This window comes from Sinocyclocheilus anshuiensis, unplaced genomic scaffold (assembly GCF_001515605.1).
Source record: "Sinocyclocheilus anshuiensis isolate Anshui unplaced genomic scaffold, SAMN03320099.WGS_v1.1 scaffold351, whole genome shotgun sequence".
NCBI lineage: Eukaryota > Metazoa > Chordata > Actinopteri > Cypriniformes > Cyprinidae > Sinocyclocheilus > Sinocyclocheilus anshuiensis.
In genome coordinates, this window is record NW_015552551.1 from 355,923 (window position 1) to 378,286 (window position 22,364).

Genomic DNA, 22,364 nt, shown 5'->3' on the forward strand with positions numbered 1-22,364 from the left:
TATATATATATAGCTTTTCTACTCGCTACTTTTCTGTTGTTCCTTTTTTGCTAATGCTTAAGGCTACACATATTTGATCAAATATACAGTAAAAACAGTAATATTGTGACATATTACAACAATTAAAAATAGCTGTTTTCTATTTTTATATATTTTAAAATGTAATTTATTCCTGTGATGACAAAGCTCAACTTTCAGCAGCCATTATTCCAGTCTTCAGTGTCACATGATCTTTTAGAAATAATTCTAATATGATGATGAGGAGCGCAAGGAACATTTCTAGAAATATAACATTACTATCAGTGTCAAAAACAGTTATACATTATATTATAAATTACATTGTAATTAACCATATTAACCATACATTGTAATGTACCATAAATAAAACAATCAAGACAATAATGCAACATTGTATTATATTATTATAATATTATTCAAAGGTTTGTTTTCTACAGCAAAACCCATATTGCTTTCATAAATTGAGTTTGAATGACAAGACAAATATCAAAATGAATGGTTTCTGAAAATCATATTTCAACTACGGTGGAAAAAGAGTGAAAGAAAATGGTCAGATGTTGCAAAGAGGAGAACAATTACAGAAAAATGAAGAACAAGATATAATTTCAGGATTCATTCTACCTGTAAAGTAAAAAAGAGATACTGTAGGTTTGTGAGGCCAGTGGAGTGAAAAGACCAGAGACGGGGCAGCCTCACTCTACTCTGCCTTTATGAAGGGATTTGATCTCTGTCCTCTATTTAACCTTGCTATTAAATATCCACACAGCATGAATGAATGAATGCAGATAGGAACTGGGAGCTATATTTTGCTTTCAGACACACTGTCTGTTATGACAGATGATTATGAGGAGGAGAGGAAAATATTCAAATGTGATCAGGAGACCTGCAAAAAGACGAAATACAAACAAGGGAGAAAAATAGCATTATTAGGTACACCTAATACCAAATAAAATGCCCTTTATATACTGATAAATGACGTCATGTTGGATTTTGATCCTTCTATTGTGAATTCTTCAGAAAAACCAAGAATTTTTTTTTCTTTTTCCCCACTGTTGAGCCATCCAGTTTACAGCTCATATATATAGTCCATCAGAAGAGGATCCGGGAACAGCGTTCTGCTGTTGAAAGCCCATTCTCTTCAAGGTTATGATTTCAGCTGTGCCTTTCTCCTGTTGTGAGAAGTGCTAGTTTGAGTGTTTGTGGCCTTTTTCTCAGCATGAAGGAGTCTGATCAATCTCATCTAACCTCTCTCATTTATAAAGTGTTTTCATCCAGTGAATAGGCTCTCAATAGATGTGATTTTCTTTAGCACTACTCGTACATTCTGGAGATAGCGGTGCACACAAGAGTCTGTCCATCCGACATATCAGACTCTGAAAGCACCCTGTCTAGCACCAACAACATGTCAATCAAAGTCTTTTACACCGTGTGTCCCTTATTTAGCATCTAAACCTTTTGAGCATATTTACATCCTTTACACACATTCCATATAGTCTCTCCATTAGTTCACTCAAAAATGAAAATGTTGCTGAATATTTACTCACCCTCCAACCATCCAAGATGTAGATGTTTTTTTAATTATTATTATTGGAACAGATTTGGAGAAATTTATCATTGCATCCCTTGCTCACCAATGGATCCTCTGTGGTGAATGGGTGCCATCAGAATGAGACAAACAACTCATAAAAACATAATAACAATCCACAAGGAATCAAAGGACTCCAGTCCATTAATTAACATCTTGTGAAGTGAAAAGCTGTGAGTTTCATCATTAAGACGATTAATACAAGTGATGTAATGCTAAATTTCTCCTAATCTGTTCTGATAAGGAAAAAAAAACTAATCTAGGAAGGCCTGAGCGTGAGTACATTTTCAGCAAAATTTCCCTTTTGGGTGAGCTATTCCTTTAATATGAGCTTATAAAAAATACACAATCAAAATACAATTTAAAAAATGCTGAGTAAAGTACTTTTATGTCACACTGCAAGAAATTTCAAGGTATTCAGCTATTCTGACACATTGTTTCCAACTGTTAGGCTCCCATATGCCACCTCCATACACACAGATAAACACAGCTTTAACTTATTTTATGCTCATTAATGCTGAAAATCTCACTTTCTGTCATGTACCTTTTCTTGAAAAGCTTGAAAAATATCTTATTTACTTCCTGTGGGGACCTGATTAGCACATTTGGAAACTAATAATTCCTACTGTAGGGCTAGGTGACAAAATATTACTTTTTAACAATATTATATATATATATAGTATTTACATTTTATTCCTGTCCATATTGTTTATTTTGATGTTTCTGCATTTCAGTTCACAATGAGGATCACACCGCAGAACAATTTTCATGTTTTGCTTACAAAAAGGCTAAAAAACATCAAATGTAAACTTGAACAGAACCTTTTATGCTTGTGTTCTTTGCGGTCCAACTAATGTATAAAGAATAAGAGAAAAATTATGAAATAAGCCATTTTTCTCTGAGGACAGTAAAATGACATCTTCCTGTATGTCTATTTATGTGTATGTGTGTTTGCTCAGTTGCGTACATATTGTGATCAACAGTGATGGTGTTTGGGGGCAGATATAAACAGCTCCAAATGAAATTAATGACTGCTGCACAGTCCTGCCATTTCTGTTATATCACAACCCTTCCCCATCTGCTCTCATTTTTATAACCGTTCAGTCTATCCTGCCTCTCCTCCATCATCCTCTCTGTCAAGCCTCTTTTCTCTTCCAATCTCTTTTGCCTAGTATATTGTTTTTTTAGCTTTACTTTACATTTTCTCTTTTCCACAATATGCACTTCATAACTGTTTTTAAAGCTTAACTGTGTCATTTTTTCACAACTATAGCATCACCAAATTCAGTCAGTAGTTAGGATGATGCAACAGGGACAAGTTATTTAGTTTTAAAATATACTTACGTAATATTTGTCATCATCCTCGTTGTACGCCAACTTGACAACACCATATGAGCCCTTCAAGACAGAAGAAATGGATAGAGGAAAAAAGAAAAACAAAATACATAGAGTGAGATGAGTCAGATTATGAGACTGTGCTATGGGTCAGTAAGGGTCAGTGTCTGAATGCCTGAATGACTGCTTTGAAACACAACATGGCCATTAGATTTTTCTGATGTCTATATGCATGTCGACTATCGAAATAACGCAATCTAAGTATGATGTAGGTGGGCTTACCTTCCCAATCTCACTCTTTAACTTGTACTGGTTAAGCTGGGTGCAATCCTGAGATTGTGAAAAAGGAAGAAAGAAAGAGAGAGAAGAACAGAGACAGAGAGAGAATGGAATCAATCCCAGCTGCACACACAAAGGATACAATATTAATATATTACACACTAGCGGGAACATGTAAGCCAGTTACAGGAGGAAATAACAAATCTCTGCATTTGTTTCATAACCTATTCTACATGGAAATGATTTTAAAATAATTTTGTGCACTGGTTGACTATGAAGGCAAATACCACAGTCTCAGTTTCCCATAGCCTAACATTTTACTACTGGCAGAAAGACTGATCCAATGAAAAGGCATTTTAATATTGGTTTTCATTAAAGAACTTTCAATCATCTTTTATTAATTGATATTAAGGTCATTTTACATAATTTAATTCATTAAATATGTAAAATATATTTTAAAATGTTATTCAGCAATAAAATCAAGCCTTACATTTTCATGTAAGTATTTTGAATTTGGGAACAAATAGAGTAAATTCATGAAAAGTCAAATAAAAACATTTTCAGTTTTTCTGGATTTTTTCCCCCTGGATTTCATCATTGACTTCTGTTTTTAATAAGCCATCATTTTATTGTGCCCATGAGATGATGCCATGTCTGTATCAACTGCTGCAATTAATGTATTTTCTAAGTCTGAAGATGTATCCAGTCATTTGCATAAATCCATCTGATTGGTTAAGATGCCTTTAGAAGATCAGCCTAGAGTAATCAATTTCTGAAGTAACAGCATTATCGCCACCATTCATGAAATTATGACAGAACTTCTCCAAAACCATGGTCAGTACAAGACCACATTATTAAAGAAGAAAATGCATCTTAAAAAAAAAAAAGAAAGAAGTTTCATGTCTGTGAATCAGCTGGCAAGTGCAAAAAGACTCATATGTATCCAAATTGGCAAAGCAATAACTATATCTGGATCAGCAACCTCGGTGTACTGCTAACTTTTCTCTACAGCAGGGAACATTACTACTGCAAACAATTCTGCCCTAGTGGACTCTTTTCACAAGACTGTGAATGTTCTGTGAATGTTCATCAGCATCGTAAATTTGTACATTTACAACACTATTCTTTGTATTATATCACCTTTGCATCAAATTACAAAAAAACAGTTAACGCTAATGCGAGGGTGTTTCTAATGCAGCGTCTATGGGAGGGACGGTAAATTTGACATCGTTCTCTCTTCTGACAGCCGTTATCAATTTTTTTTCCTTTTATTGAAAGTCACGAAAACACTATTGTGGAGTTTTTCTTTTGCTATTTGAGCAATGAATGCAAAAAATATATTTGTGGTACTCTCCCATTCACTGCTCTTCAACTTAACCCAACTATGACGACTTCCGCTGCTGAGAAACCCGGAAATGTGAAAAGGGTCCATAACAGAAATGTGACAATCCTATCTTTCTAGTAGCTGGAATGCACTGTAAATCTTGTAGCATTATAAAGAAGATAAAAAGAGACCTTTATGTTTATTTTAAAAGCATTCAATTTGAAAATGTGAAAAATTACATTTGAAAAATGAAAACATCAACAAACTGCCATTTTCTTTAGATTCATTATGTGTTGTGCTGTACTGAAAAAATGTGGTTTTAAAAATGAGGTATATAACAAAAGATGGATTTACAGTGCAGTTACATCCCTGCTCAACATCATTTCAGAACTTGCACACATATTAAAACAAAGATTCTGAGAAACAGGAAGAATAATGTTTTTATACTGTACAAACTGTATGTGCTATTGCCCTACACCAACCCTACCCCTAAACCTACCCCTTACAGGAAACTTTGTGCATTTTTACTTTCTCAAAAAAACTCATTCTGTATGATGTATAAGCTTGTTTCCTCATGGGGACCTCAAAAATGTCCCCACAAGGTAAAAATTTACTAGTATTACTATCCTTGTGGGGACATTTGGTCCCCATAACGTGATGAATACCAGGTACACACACACGTGCACACACACATGGACACACACACACACACACGCACACGCACGCACACACACACGCATACACACACACACACACACACACACACACACACACACACTCTCACACAGATGGTCAAAACTCACCAAGAACAATAGCTTAATGATTATAGATGGACTAGAAATAGCTAGTTTAGACAAGACCTTAAATTTGTTCAGAAGTCAAAATCAAGGATGCAGTGATACTACAGTACAATTATACCAATAATATTATCATGTTATGGCGATAACTTGTAAATAGCACTAGTTTTTTTTTTTTTTAGATTTGATTTCATTTAACAGTGTTATTCAATTATTAGTATTTTCCTTATTAAGTGAGTGCTAGATAATGGCAAATGTAAGAACAAAGTGAAAATAGAGGAAAGAAGCATGTATAATTAAATAAATAATATCAGCTGATAATATCTATCCAATACCAATATACTACTGTGCATTCCTAATTAAAATGAATATTATTCACATTATTCATCAATTATTCATCATGTTATTCATTCATATCATTCATCAATTATTCATATTGTCATGGCTTAGACAGTAAAGAACAATAGAGCCTTTACTTGAAGCTAATTACATAAATATTTCATAGTAGTCTACACTTTCCTATCCATAAATGTTTCATAATCGTTTGTCTCACAGGCTCTACAAAATCATTTTGAACCATATTTACTTTCATATCAATTCAATGAAGAAGAGAGCAGAAATATCCACACATTGCCCCATAATGAGGTCTAGTGACATGTTTTATTTTGCAGGATGCTTAGTTTCTTCTCTATATTGTGAGGATATCTTGTGGGCTCTGAGGAAAAATCAGCCGCAACTTTAAAACAGATATGCCTAAAAACTGAATTGCTTTTCCTGTCCATGGACAACAGCAAGTTTTCTAGGCTGGTAATGTTATTGTGTAGCTCCTACCATCAGGTAACGCTTCAATGAGATTTCACAGTTATAAACTACAGGGCACAAGTCACTCTATGAAGGTCTCACAGAGTCAGATCACATCTAAGCCCTGTCACAACAAATAAACGCCACGTCTACTTCCTGTGAATGCAGAGGAATGCCTCCTAGGGCAATGCGAACTGAAGGATTGCAAAAAGGGAAGATGAATGAAAGAGGAAAAGAGAGGGGAGAACACTAAGAGAGGAAGTTTGAAAGAAAGCGAGCTGAAGTTTTTACAGAGGGAAATAAAATGTTTAAGCGTGACAGTGGAGGATTAGCACACAGGCTCAATTTTCACTTTGGTGCTCTTCCAGGTTGGCCCTTTTTTCTTTTTTAAACCCGGATTAGACTGGATAATCTTGGGTTTAAGTAAGATACAACCATATTGTGCATTGAAATGTTGTGCTACAATAACATCTGGGATCACAGCGTGTAAGTGGTGTAGGTTTGTGCGCATGTGTTTATGGGTAATGCTAGAGATACAGTGGGCACAAAGTATTTTATAGAAAGGGCAAGAGTTTATTATGGGCAAAGGTGAGTGAAGGGAAAAAGTACACTAGAACAAAACTGAAAAGGGCAAAAGGAAAAAAGAAACAGAGACAGAGAACAAGCAAACGCACAGAGAGAGTGTAGGCAAAAGTGAGGGAGGAAGAGAAACATCCAGTGATGTGAAATCTGACAGTCAATTACTTTGACTACTCCATGTTCCTTAACCAAAACAGCCTCACATTACTGCTCACACTTCAGCTGGAGTGTCAAGGCAGAGAGGAGTGTGTGCATGACAGCTGTCTGAAGTGTGAGGGAAAAAACAATAGATAAGAGACACAGGACCCCAGACCTTTTTTTTTTTTTTTTCGCTTGTCCTGTAAGTCAAGGAAAACAGTAGAGTCTCAGTAAAAAAGAAAACAGTAAAGTTGGGACTGGAGCTGCTGGGAGGAAGGGAAAGAGACAATGAAGGAGAGAGAGAATAAGGAAGAGAATGAGAGGTTGAGACCATTAGATACAGGATCACATGATAAACAGTGTCAGGATACGAAGGAAACAGGACACCTCAACCTCTGAAAAATCAATTATGATCCACATAAAATTGGTCTCATTTATTAATATTTGTGTAATACCGGATGAAATGCATATCACTTTGTTCTTACTCTGGTTCTAATGTTGATGGATCTGGATTATTGTAATTGTGTACCCACAGTTAGTAACTAGTATAATATAAACCCAGACCATCTCCATTTAAGGGATATTTCACATTTCTATTAATATAAATAAATATTTAGCTTAACAAATTCCACATTCCCAAGGACTGTTTTTTGGTTTTACACTACCGGGTGTTTTTTTTTAAAGAAATTAATATTTTTATACAGCAAGGATGAAATTATTTGATAAAAAGTGACAGTTCTATTTCAAATAAATGCTGTACTTTTGAACTTTCTATTCATCAAAGAATCCTGAAAAAAGCCACAGTTTCCAAAGAGTATAAAAAGCACAGTTGTTTTCAACACTGATAATAACAAGAAATGTCTCTTGAGCACAAAATCAGTATATATAAAAGATTTCTGAAGGATCATGTGACACTGAATAATGGAGTAATGGCTGCTGAGAATTCAGCTTTGCCATCACAGGAATAAACAACATTTTAAAATATATCAAAATAGAAAAGTTATTTTAAAGGGCACCTATTATGCAAAATCCACTTTTACATGGTGTTTGGACAATGGACATAAATATGTGTTGGCAGTGTGTGAACACAACCACCCTACAATGATAAAAATCCACCCACTCCTTATTTTTTAATCCCCATTAAACCAAACCAGTCTCATTAGACCTTTTTGATTCTCTGAGCAATGTGACGTCACATTGTTTAGGCCCCACCCACGGCCGCTGACTGACAGTCCTGCATTACCGTAGTTTCCTCCCTCAGCGATTTGTGTTTGGTTGTACGCTGTCCTCCATTTTCTCCGTGCTCGAGCAGCTGTAACGTCAACAATGTCTAAGCAATCCCGGTGTTCTGTGTTTGGATGCAAGACTGAACATGAGAGTCTTCATTTTCTCCCATCATCTATTTGAGTACGTGTGTCGTTTCGTTAAAGCGCATAGCGTAAAAGTATTTGTGTGTATGTGTGTTGCTCATCCATCGTTGCAAATGGGCAGTGAAAACTCTACAAATACATACATGTATCAAATAACCATTCCGAGACGTCCTGGTTCATTCTCATAGGTGTTTCTTCTGTCGGAGTCTGTCCTTCATCTGTGTCTGACTCCGGTTCAAACATGTTTCTCTCGCTCTCAGTCATGTTGCTTCTATTGACTGTTTATTGCTGTAGTTATGCAAAGCAGAGATGTATACGCCACACCCTCTTCTGAAGACGGGGCGGAATATGCAGCTCATTTGCATTTAAAGTGATACACACCAAAACAGCTCTTTTTAGACACTATTATATACAAGTTATAATAAATGATATGTGGGGTATTTTGAGCTGAAACTTCACAGACATATTCTGGGAACACCCAAGACCAATATTACATCTTGTAAAAAGGGGCATAATACGTGCCCTTTAAATTGTAATAATATTTCACAGTATTACTGTTTTTACTGTATTTTTGATCAAAGTAATTCAGCCATGCTGAGTATTAGAGACTTCTTTCAAAAACACTTAAAAAATCATACAGACAACTTTTTGAATGGTAGTGTACAATTCATCTTTTATCGCTTATAATGATTTCTACATGAAAATGTTCCTACTCAGGTTTTTTATGTACAAATATGACCATAGTTAGCGAATGAGATGCAATGCAATATTTCCTCAAGATGCTGCATCCAATGAATGAAACAATACATTGTAAAACTAATGAAACCCAACATTATAAAGAATAATTTTCCCTGCAGAACAACAACAGTAAATCAATGTAAAGCTCTTCTCCACAGCTCTTTCCACCAGTGATAACCATCTCACAGGCAGTAACGTAAATCATGGCAGAACATGTGAGAATGTGGGAAAGATACGCTGCGCTCCTCTAATCTCTGCTTTATGAGGCTTCCTCTAACCACCAGCGATCATATCAGAGCCTGCAGCCGTTTCTGCCACTAAAACAAACAGTACAGAGATATTAGAGAATAACAATAAGATCCTTATAAAAGATTGAGGAATGTTTGATTTTTTCATATTTCATAAGAATATATGTGCTCAAGTGTCCATTACACACTTTTTATTTATAATAAAGATGTAAATAGAGTATGTTTGTGAAAAATAATTATTTATGATTAATTTATTGCCATCATTCAGCTCTGATCTTGAATTTGCCACTCTCAGAAAAAAAGAACACTTCATAAGACGTTGATATTTGGTTAAATTTTGGCTGTGATGTCGGGTGACCAAATTTCAATGTCAGTTCAATGTCTAATTTGATGTCCAATACCGACGTCAGCTGACATTGATATTTTGTTGTTCTTAGGTTGTGTTGTAAAGTAACCAAAATCCAACATTAAGCCAACATTAAAAACGTCAAATTGATGTCAAATACTAACGTCAACCCGATTTTCATTCTCAATCAAAATGCAATGCCTGTCCGACGTAAGGGGCAAACATCAACCTGACGTTATATTGACGTCCGGTGCCTGCTGGGGGGCATAACCTAACAATTTTTTGACTTTGTCAGTTTGTGTAAATCCACATGGGGTTTAGAGAATAATTTTTTCCCACATTAATTTCACACTTGTCTAGTACAAATATGTGGTTTTGTTTCATAATTACAGTGTATGCTTTTTTCTTTATTTACCCCAAAAGAATGTATGGAGATAGAAATGTTGCATCATTCCAAATAAATAGATTATGATCCACAAATAAATGTAAAGAGATTAACAAAAATTAAACATATTAACAAATAAATAGAATGAGATCTACAAATAAGTCTTAGAGTTTCACAAACATGAAAAAATCATGAAAGTAATTATGAAGAAAGAAATTAATTAATAATGTTGTATTAAGGTATTTTTGCATGGAGGAATTTTTTACCATTAAAATATATTTATAGGAATGTCTTAAGGTAAAATTGGATATATTGTATGGTGTTTTTGGGCCTGTGTGCATATTATGATGTCCATGGTGAATATTGATGTTATAATGGGTGCAGGTGTGCACTAATCAATGTGGCACTGAGGAAGAGCTTTTGTCTCGAAAACGTTTTTCACTTTTGCACTTTGCACGGCCTCTGATTAAGCATTATAATAAAGATTTTTTTGAGGAGGTTTTGCCCTGCATTTGACCGTGTGCGGATTGTTTTTTCTGCTAACTAGTAAAAACTTTAAATTTTGTTATGCTAGCATGTGTGGAAATGTTTAAACCATGTGTGTTACAACTAACTCCAGGTTAGTTTGTGCCCCGCACACCCCTGTATACTTTAGGTAACAATATGTACCTTTAAGGTATCAATATGGACCCTTTAGCTACAAAAGTGCATCTTTCAAAAAGGTACCGCCCAAGTTTTGTACCTTTATTTCTGAGAGTGTATAAGTGTTTTTAGGTGATACCAGTGCTTGAAGTGGAAAAAAAGAAGTGCCGGTACTCAACCCATCCATGCACTCAATCCATGCAGAATCACTAAACCACTTCAGCCTGCATTCATTATAAAACACTCATGCTTTTAAGCCAAATACACACTGAAAAGAATAATTTTCTGCCATCTGAACGTGAGTCACTATTCTCTCCGCCATCTCTGATGAAATCGTCTGTCTTTTCTCTGCATTAGCAGAACTTAGTTTTGAACTTATTACTTATTACTACTAATGCATTCCTTTACTGGGTCCTTGAACTTTCCAGAAGTTTACCAGTTTCAAATGACCTCCTGGGTAGTGTGCTTTATAGTGTCATTTCTAATCACCCAGACACTGATGCTTTGACTCAGTACCGGCAACATGTCAGAAGCGCTGGTACGCCAGTGGCGTTCCGTCCACATAAGCTGCGAATGCTCCGCATACCCAGGCAATTTGAGAGAATAAGTTCACGGGATAATTCATATAAACATGATTATAAGTTGATCCCTTGTCATTTGAAATGTAACTTAAAGCTTCTACCGCCAGACCCGGAGATTGGCTGAATGGATTCGAAAACGGTAAAACTCAACTGTTTAACTCTAGGGGAGTTGGAAAATTAGCCTATTTTCAAAAATAGTGGAGTGTTCCTTTAAGTGGTTTAAAGGATTAGTTCATCTAGAAACAAAAATTTTGTCATCATTTACTTACCCTCATGTCATTCCAAACCCATATGACCATCTTTCTTCTGTGGAACAGCAAATGTAATATTGACAACACACTAGTTGCCCTTATCCATGCAATTACAATGAATGCCAACTCAAGCTTTCCAGAAGAGGACAATAGCAGTCCGTATCACCATATACATCAAAATAAGCTAGAATCACAATATCCAGATCTGTTCGTCTGACTTCACAAAAATCCGACTGATATGGTCAGACTGGGTCTATAGCAGTTTTATGACATTTTAAAAAATGACAAATAATTGCTTCAGTCTGACAGAAATTAAGTTTTAAAAATGCATGTAAATGCACTTATTAAGAACAACTTACTGACTCAACTGGATGAGTCTGATTTGTAAACAAATCATTAAGAATGAGCAAACCATATTAATCAATTAATTAAAAAAAGTGTTCCATGGAAAAAGTCAAATGGGTTTAAAATGACACGAGAGTAAGTAAATAATGACAGACTTTTAGTAAGTAGAAGCATATAATTTAAGTACTCCAGTATGAATGTACGATTCAAACGACATCAATGATAAACGATAAATAGAGTCATTCCCCTCTGCGCCTTTCACCGGATGAGTGAGAGCAGACGAGAAGAACATGTCCAGCTGATGCTCCTCTCAAAGCAGAGAGCCTCTCACACTGCAGATACACTACAGAGAGAAGATGAGGAGGACCCCTGCCTTTCAATGTCTCAGCCCTCAGACAGGCTTGAGCCCCATTAACACACACAAACATATGGCCAGGAAGAAATGTGGGCGCACACACACACAGCCAAACACACACAGATCATCTCTACAGGTCAGAACAAATATATTCATTTATAGGAGAAGGTTGTTAGGAGGGGGAGGGTGCTGAGGCTGTGTATGAATTAAAGAAGCCTTATTAAAGTTTGGCTGTATGGGTCGACACATGATCTGGACACTAATCACAGGAAATGAGTTTTGCTTCAAACACACACACACACACACACACACACACACACACACAAAGCTCTTCATGCTATGTAAGAGAGGATTTCATACTATAAAATCAGTCAGAGGTGACCAGATGTCAGTAACTATTAAAAACTTGATACTGCAAATCAATCCAAAACTATTCAGTAGCGGTCGACTGATATATCACCAAGGCTTATATATCAGCCAACATTTGGCTTTTTTTTTTTAATTATCGGCATCTGCCAATTCCAGAAGATTTAAAAAATTTTCTCACCTGCGAATCTGAGATGGACACTCGTTTGGACTCGATGGTCGGCTGTCTGGCTATGCGGGAATAGCGGTCAGCCCCGCTCCCAGAAGACACGTATGTTCCTCTCTCTTGCAATGACATCTTCCTGCCTGACAGGTGTGGCCTCTTGGGCGGAGCTTTCTTAACACCTGTCCCATTCTTCACTACACTGGAGGAGGTATCGGACTTTAGCGACACCGCAGACATCTTGTCAGTCATCTCAGTGGTCTGGGAGGAGTCTGGGTCAGGGCCCACCCCCATGCAACCAGGATCACTGTTCATCGCCATGACGATGGAGTAGGAGGAGCTTGGAGGCAGGGAGGAGGGGGTGTGGGGTTTTTCGCATTAAATGTTCCTCCACCAATATCGGCTTGCAGTTACAGGAAGCTGTGGCTATATAGACAGATATAGAGAGGAAGGAAGAGACAAAGAGTTTGTTACTGAAATGTAATTTCGTCAAACTGTTACACAGATTTTGGTCTTTCCTCATTCAAGTAGACAAGTACTGAATGTTAACAAGATCTCTGCTGAGTGTACTGACTTCCCTTAAAACACTGGTTCTCATCAGGTGTCCGGGGGCCCACTGGAGCCTCAACCAACCTTCAAGAGTAGTGTCACCCGGGTGGGAGTTTTAACATCACAAGTGATGTAACAACATAAGTGTTACATCGTGTACTAAGACTGACGGAAAATGAAAATTTACGATTTTCTAGGCTGATATGGCTAGGAACTATACTCTCATTCCGGAGTAATAATCAAGGAACTTTGCTGCCGTACCATGGGTGCAGCAGCTAAAAGTGCTACCGCCAGACCCGGAGATCGGCTGAATGGATTCGAAAACGGTAAAACTCAACTGTTTAACTGCTTTCTTAACACCTGTCCCATTCTTCACTACACTGGAGGAGGTATCGGACTTTAGCGACACCGCAGACATCTTGTCAGTCATCTCAGTGGTCTGGGAGGAGTCTGGGTCAGGGCCCACCCCCATGCAACCAGGATCACTGTTCATCGCCATGACGATGGAGTAGGAGGAGCTTGGAGGCAGGGAGGAGGGGGTGTGGGGTTTTTCGCATTAAATGTTCCTCCACCAATATCGGCTTGCAGTTACAGGAAGCTGTGGCTATATAGACAGATATAGAGAGGAAGGAAGAGACAAAGAGTTTGTTACTGAAATGTAATTTCGTCAAACTGTTACACAGATTTTGGTCTTTCCTCATTCAAGTAGACAAGTACTGAATGTTAACAAGATCTCTGCTGAGTGTACTGACTTCCCTTAAAACACTGGTTCTCATCAGGTGTCCGGGGGCCCACTGGAGCCTCAACCAACCTTCAAGCAGGCCCCAGGATTACTTAAATTAATATATTACTATTAATTAAATTACTTAATTATTATTACATTAATTATAACTATACTTAACCCCTTAGCATTCCTGTAAAATTTGCCTAAATTGCCGAAAACACGCAGTGTACCATGGGCAGTACAGTGAAACGCTAACAAGTTAAACAATTGAACTTTATTAAAATGCTAAAAACAAGCATACATAAAGATATAAACTGAAATCAAATGTCTTTTTCCCCTCACTCCCCATTGTTTTTATTCAAAAACATACATTTCTTGAAAGTCCTGGAATCACAAAATTAATTGTAGTTAATTCATTTACTCTACCTATATCAACACTCCAAGGTTTTGTTAATAACATATGACACCAGATGAATGTATCTGATAGTGGATGATTTGTGTCAGCGAATAACGAAAGTGTTTTCTGTTATCAAATCTGTTTAGAATTTAATTTTAGTAAATTTTGTGTTTTTTTTTTATATATTTATTTCTGCCATTTTTATTTTTATATTTTTATTTTTTGAATTTATCTGTAAAATGTTATAATAATTGTAAATTATAATAAGATTTATAATAACATTGAAATAATATTAATATACTGTAGTGTATTCTATTAATAGAGTGGGGATCCTTTGAGTCAAAAAGGTTTAGAGAGGTTGCCGTATCATTAATCTCTGCTCAACTTTGTTGCACTGACAATGAATAAATAATAAAAGCAACTATAAACAGACAAAAAAATTGAAAAAAAGGAAAAATCGTATAAATTATACAAAATTATAATTTATAAATTATATAAATTATAATTATAAAAAAAATGCTTGAAGTGTTCGAACCACATGCATGAAAGCTAAAAAGAAAAGATGGCAACATAGCTGGTTATATATATTCATCCAATCAAATTTCATTGCTCCCATTCCTCATCCTTCTTAAACAAGTAGAAAAATGAAAGGCTCTGGGTGAACATTATCAGTCCTCGACTTCATTTTGGACTCTAATGAGGGTCAGTTATGCCTTGATCATGCTCTCCATGGCATTCTTCTGACATTAAGTGTGTGGAGGGTGTGAATATTACTGGCAGCAAGGTGCCAATGAAGTCATCCATACATGACCAGCTAATTGAAAAAAAAAGGGTGTTTCTCAGGGAGCCCAATTTCCTCAGACGAGAGATAATTAGGAGCCACCACTGTGAACAAGAACTGCGTTGTACTCACTGAATTGTGTGTGTGTTTGTGTGTGCATCCCTCAGAGCCTTTAAACTCAAATAATCTATCTATCTGTCTTTCTGGGGTTTGTTTGTGGAAGAATGAGACAGTGAGAGAGTCTTTTCCTCTATCCATACACACAGGCTGTGTGTGAGACGGCTGCCCGAGACCTATTGATTAACACACTGCAGAGTCAGACTCAACCCACTGCAACAGAGCTTTAGAAAGCTAACAAATCATTAGGAACATTACAGGACCCTGAACTCAAACTGCACATTATATCAAATCATGAAACAGTAAAATATACTAGCATATACAAAAGGTCAAAACAAAGAAAAGGAGAGCATATTACAGAAAATTTAAGTATAGAAGCATCTTAACACCCAACCTTTTGAATGGTAGTGTAAACAAAAATATTATTATAAATGTACAGTAACTGCAAACAAATATTTGTACTGTTATAATTTCCAATTAGAATACATTTTAAATACATTTAAAATCACATAAATAAAATAAATACTTAAAAAAAGAAAAAGTAATTCAAATTGCAAAAAAAATGACTAAAGATATTTGGTAACAGAAAACACTTCTGTTAATCGACCAAGCTAACACAGTCATATATTCCACTCCCAAAATCATTTACACTGCATTTTACAATAACATTAATCCCACAGAACACAAGCATCTTCTTATGAAGCTCCTGTAAATTGAGAACAACAGATAAAATGCTATGTTCCCATTTACCCACATTACTCTCCAAATCAATCAATTTATGGCAGTCAAATGTTTATCTTCTAACTGTCTGATATTCAGGACTGAGAGAATATGCAAATAGTTCACACATTGGCTGAAGTGCCCAAACTTTGCACAGACTGAGTGGGTCCCATTCCCTGCCTGTCCGTCTGCTGGCAGCAAGGCCACTGTGCTCTCCTCTTAAATCAGTGTCTCTCTTATGATCAGACATTGTTCGCTTCATACAGAGAGAATCAGAGCAGCGCTGGACATCTGCTTGAGTCTTTGTTTTATAGCTAAAAGAGGTGGAAATACAAAATACAGCTCTCTACATGGAAACGAAGAGTGATAGACAGCAGATGAGAACGACATAGGAATGAATTTCTTCATCCACTCTCATAATACCGTTCCACACATCTCCCTTCATTTCTTACTGCTATTGTCTTGTTTCACATGCAACCCATTTCAGAGAATCCTCTATGAGGGCATGGAGAATTACCATAGGAATTCAGCTGAACAATAGAAATGTCATCACAACTAAATCCTTTCTGTCCTACAGCGGGCTGGAGAGACTGAGGCATGAGACAGGCTCTAGAAACAGAGCAAAATCCTGTAACGCAAATGTCAAGGGAGCCACTCTCAATTTGACGTATTTGGGACACGCTACATTATAGTATTGCTCAAGGTTACCCAAAATATACAGGCCAAACATGGGAGGTTTTCTTCTCCAAGCCCCAGATGCCTTTTAAAACTGGCTCCACTAAACTGAATTTTAATGGCTGATATTAAAATGTTTTGTTGGCCTATCCTGAACTAAGAAAGTATATTGATATATCTCCACGCATATTTCTACAAAATCTCTGAGACAGTAATCTGAATGAAACCATAGGCACAATCAATTTAACCTTAGATTGCTAAGTCTGTCATCCTAAACATGAGTCAGTTTATTAAAACAAGGAAAATATATGAGCAAATGTAAAGCTGATCTAATATTGTATCTCAATGCCAAATCATCTATACAACTAAAGCATATCTGCACAGAACATGATTTTATGAATAAATACCAAGGTAAAGGTTTGGCTCATGAATATTAAATAGGTTACGTGACTAGACAGTCTAGCAAGACTACCTGGCAACGTTGACACACGCTAATTAATATTCATGAGCCAGGCCTTCACACTAACATACCAGGATCAATCCCAGGATTCTAAAACTCATTCCGGCACCACTGTCTCACAGCGCAGAGTTCAAAGAGCAACTGTTTCAGCACTGGGTCAAAGCATTGTCCTCCTGCCAGGCTCAGCACTGAGGCAGTTTTATCAATGCTACCAGAAGATTCAGACCAGGGCTGTTTCTGGGACATACAGAGAGCAAACACATTCCTACTAAGACAATGCATAAGAAATGCCTCACAATAAACACAGGCACACTGCACTGATAATATAGATCTGTTTGAATGTAAATCGAATTTTATATCTTCATTTATGATCACACATACAGGCTCCAATCATTCAATCATTAACACCACAAAAAAATAAGACTGCAAATGATGTGCATTTTTAATTAATTTTTAAATAAATATACTTAAGAAATGTGTGTATTGATATTCTCCACTATTAATAAATGAAATTAATTGGGTCCCTTTTTAAAAAATATATATTTTGTATAAATTTATTTTACTAAGTTACTGAACCTTTAAGTTATTAACATTAAAATCATGTTTGTAGAAAATACAGATACAATTTTATCCAATAAAATGTTATTTTGAGAATCTAAATATTATATAAATATATTAAATGTTTCTAAATATATCCAACACTTTGAAACATTCAAAATTTGTTGGTAAGATTTTTTAAAGCTGTTGAAAGAAGTCTCATATGTTCACCAATGCTGCATTTATTTGATCGAAAATACATTAAAAACAGAAATATCTTGAAAAATTATTACAATTTAAAATAACTGCTTTCTATTTTATAGAGATGCACCGATTGACCGGCCAGAGATCGGAATCGGCCGATTTTTCGCGTGACCGGCCGGTCAGTCTCACGTCTAGCCGATTCAGAGCTGATCATTTTATTGCCAGTGGCGCCGGCAATGACGTCATGAGCAACACACAGCAGTGTTTCGTTACTGAATGAATTCACGTTTTTGAACAAATCGAGTGAGTCAATGATTCAGTGGCCCATTCATAAGGACAGTCACTTGCCTCATATCTGAATGAATCAGCCGTTTGAATTAATTGGTTGAATTAATGAATAAATGACTCATTCATTAAAACAGACATTTGCCGCCACCTACTGGTGGTTTAGTCATATTTAAAGGTATCACTGCATTTTTTAAACATTTATTTGTATGTTTAAAAAAATATGTAAAACATTAATCTTATAAAATTATTTATGCATTTGAAATTTTGCAGTGTAAAGCACCTCAGCTTCATCAAAATGTCTGTGTAAATGCATCTAATGCCACTTCAGATGCAGCTTCTGTTTCCTCTGCAGTGACAATATAGAGTTTGTTAATACTAATTTCATTTGAATGGTAACAACTCTACAGTTTCTTATTATTCTAACTGAATTAATTGAAACAAAGTAAGAATCTGATGTGAAATATGACACATTTAATAAGGTTAGGGGAAAAAAAAGACCATTTATAAACATAGTGGGAAATGACATCTGTTTTGTTACATACAGAAACTCATTTTAAGTTAACTATTTCTTCCTCTTTCCAGTCACAGAGCACTTTATTTTGAGAGTTGTTTAAGTGAAAGAAAATATAACTTAGTCCAGATTGGGGGAATTGTAATGTTTAATAATTTCTTTTATTATGTAAATAATTTTTTGCATTGAAATTTGCATAGATTTTTGTTTGTATATGCTGTCAATTATAGTACTTAGAAAGAAAATCGGAATCGGCAAAAATCGGTATCGGTAGGTCACACTTCCAAAAAATTGGAAATCGGAATTGGCCGAGAAAATTGCAATCGGTGCATCTCTACTATTTTATTATATTTTAAAACGTAACTTATTCCTGTGATAACAAAGCTGAATTTTGAGCAGCCATTACTCCAGTCCTCAGTGTCACATGATCCTTCAGAAATAATTTTATTTATACTTAATATATATTTTTAAGGATTCTTTGAAGAATAGAAAGTTCAAAACAACAGCATTTATTTGAAATAGGAATATTATGTAACAAATGTATTTGCTGTCACTTTTGATCAATTTAATCCATCCATTCGGAATGAAAGCAATTTCTTAAAAATAAATAAATAAAAAATAAAAAACAGGCATCTGAAATGAAATGTTACAAGAGCAGAGCAGAGTTACAAAAAGTTACAAAGTTACAGAGTTACAAAGCAGAGACTGCAAGTCACATCCACTAGGCAGCCACGCACCCTTGGCTTGTCAAAATCTAACATGCTCAGCAAAATCATGTGCGGAAGCATTTCTCTATAAACACTGATTACATTCACTGTAAACACCATGATAGTGTGTTAAAGTATATGACAACAAGCACAACATTCCTGAGTAGAAACAACGCACAGCTGACTTTCTAAATGTATACAGATACGCCAGCTGTGACACACATTATATATATAAAATTAGTTTTGTGCCACTCTAGATGCATGTGAATTTGTGTTCACAGACTAGCAGAACAGTTAAAAAAGAGAATATTGTAATCCTCAGACTTCACTTCCTCCTGGGCAGATGGCCATCTGATAACAACATCTGATAACAACAGAGAGGCACCATAAGAGAATTCTTGGTTCATTAAGACTCATCTTTAAAAATAGAGATTTTGACTCATCCAGACAAGTACATTCACAACCATGGAAAGTAAGAGACTAATGTTACATGCTACAGGTCTTAAATGCCCTAAAATGTCTTCTATCTGTCTGCATATCTTCCTGTTCATGCAATCGGGTGTTCACATGTTCTATGAATGTTTGCTTATATGTATTTAAAAACTCATATGTAAAAAATGGAATAATAAATTTAGCTTCTTTAGCTCAAATCACACTAAATACTTCTTATGCTGGCCTGTCATATTAAACCTTGCAATTTCTCCCCATTCTGTCTCTGGAAGGCTAGCATGTTTAGGCTAGCAAATTTAGCTGACTTTCTAACCTCATCCAGACAGGCCTGTCAGCTCCTGCTAAAGAGAATATTACTCACACCATGTTTTTCAGTGTGTGAGTGTGAGTTTGCATTCACAGACGCTTGAATTGTTCTCCCAGGTGCTAGATATCCATTTCAATCCAAGACATCTGTATGCAGTGAGCAGACTTTAGTGCATACACACACACACACAAACACACACACTCTTTTTCCTGCACTGGCAGAGCTGAGCTCTAGCAGGCGTCCTTGTAGAAGCAGAGTGCATTTATGCAGCTGTTAAAGCGAGTCCCTCCGGATGAGGAGGAACGCACAGAGCAGAGTGAAGGATATGTGAAGAGGGAAAACAGGAGGAGGAGAGGTGAACGACTGCAATGCTCCATACCCACGTTCTGCCTCCTCTCACTTCAATTCAACACCAAAGCTTTGATGCAAACTGTGAGGGAACAGCACCCAAACGGTTCTAGCGCTGTATCAGTCAGTGGGTGGTGATCGGGAACCGTGTGCTATTAGACAAGATAAACAGCAAACTATCGCTTGACTAAACACAGGGAGAAAGATGTGCTTTGAAATAGAAAATAATGAATGGTGTGTCACCATAAACTTTCTACAGTCTACAACAGTGGTTCTCAACAAGTAGGTGCTATTATTGAGTCATGGAAAGCTGGAAAAAAAAACTATGTTAATGCAAATAATAAAATGCAACTATATGATCATTCATATGTAGGACAACAAAATAAATACTTTTAACTTTTAAAAGGGATGAAAAATGCTCTTACATCCATCTGTCACTTGGTAGAAGCCAAATTAGGCAGATGCCAACATGGACAGGTTGCACAACATGCCCTTATGCTCAAAAGCCATGAACAAAACTACACTGCAGAAAAATTTCCAGATAGATAGATAGATTACTGAGTAAAAGTATTATAGTAGTAATATCAGTAGTATAATAATAATATCACTATTTTTCACCAACAACAACAACAACAAAAATTTAAGCCAGTTATTTTCGTCTTTTGCTGTAGTGTGTCAGTAGGAAATATCAGTTTACATTTCCAAACATTCCCTTTGTCATTAATTGTAATAATCCAGTGAGATTTTTGTATGCACAAAGAGTCTGACAACAGCCAGTGCTCCACACAGAGATCTGATCTCACCATCATCCAGTCCATCTGGAGTGACATGACTTTTCACAGTACTGTAGCTTTGCAGATAAGTTTCTTCAAGCATCTTGGAGTCGTTGCCACCAGTGGCGGCTCGTCAGGGGAGGCAGGGGAGGCACAGCTTCCCCATAATTTTGAGGTGAAATGTGAAGAGGGAAAACAGGAGGAGGAGAGGTGAACGACTGCAATGCTCCATACCCACGTTCTGCCTCCTCTCACTTCAATTCAACACCAAAGCTTTGATGCAAACTGTGAGGGAACAGCACCCAAACGGTTCTAGCGCTGTATCAGTCAGTGGGTGGTGATCGGGAACCGTGTGCTATTAGACAAGATAAACAGCAAACTATCGCTTGACTAAACACAGGGAGAAAGATGTGCTTTGAAATAGAAAATAATGAATGGTGTGTCACCATAAACTTTCTACAGTCTACAACAGTGGTTCTCAACAAGTAGGTGCTATTATTGAGTCATGGAAAGCTGGAAAAAAAAACTATGTTAATGCAAATAATAAAATGCAACTATATGATCATTCATATGTAGGACAACAAAATAAATACTTTTAACTTTTAAAAGGGATGAAAAATGCTCTTACATCCATCTGTCACTTGGTAGAAGCCAAATTAGGCAGATGCCAACATGGACAGGTTGCACAACATGCCCTTATGCTCAAAAGCCATGAACAAAACTACACTGCAGAAAAATTTCCAGATAGATAGATAGATTACTGAGTAAAAGTATTATAGTAGTAATATCAGTAGTATAATAATAATATCACTATTTTTCACCAACAACAACAACAACAAAAATTTAAGCCAGTTATTTTCGTCTTTTGCTGTAGTGTGTCAGTAGGAAATATCAGTTTACATTTCCAAACATTCCCTTTGTCATTAATTGTAATAATCCAGTGAGATTTTTGTATGCACAAAGAGTCTGACAACAGCCAGTGCTCCACACAGAGATCTGATCTCACCATCATCCAGTCCATCTGGAGTGACATGACTTTTCACAGTACTGTAGCTTTGCAGATAAGTTTCTTCAAGCATCTTGGAGTCGTTGCCACCAGTGGCGGCTCGTCAGGGGAGGCAGGGGAGGCACAGCTTCCCCATAATTTTGAGGTGAAAATGGGAGGAGGAC

At 36.3% G+C, this 22,364-nt stretch overlaps 1 protein-coding gene across 5 annotated transcripts in view; it reads right to left on the bottom strand.

Annotated features, from left to right (window-relative positions):
* Positions 1-22,364, bottom strand: part of LOC107664416 (calcium/calmodulin-dependent protein kinase kinase 1-like) — an 86,222-nt gene that overhangs the window by 27,787 nt on the left and 36,071 nt on the right. For 4 of the 5 annotated variants that reach the window (XM_016454982.1, XM_016454978.1, XM_016454980.1 and 1 more), the window contains exons 3-6: positions 13,556-13,799; positions 12,665-12,828; positions 3,221-3,268; positions 2,948-3,001 (exon numbers count right to left, since the gene is read on the bottom strand). In XM_016454982.1, coding sequence (XP_016310468.1) covers positions 2,948-3,001; positions 3,221-3,268; positions 12,665-12,828; positions 13,556-13,694 — 405 coding nt within the window. In that variant the 5' untranslated portion in view covers positions 13,695-13,799. Of the gene's footprint in view, positions 1-2,947; positions 3,002-3,220; positions 3,269-12,664; positions 13,077-13,555; positions 13,800-22,364 lie in introns of those variants that run through there. The other variant, XM_016454981.1, reaches the window with a different exon arrangement.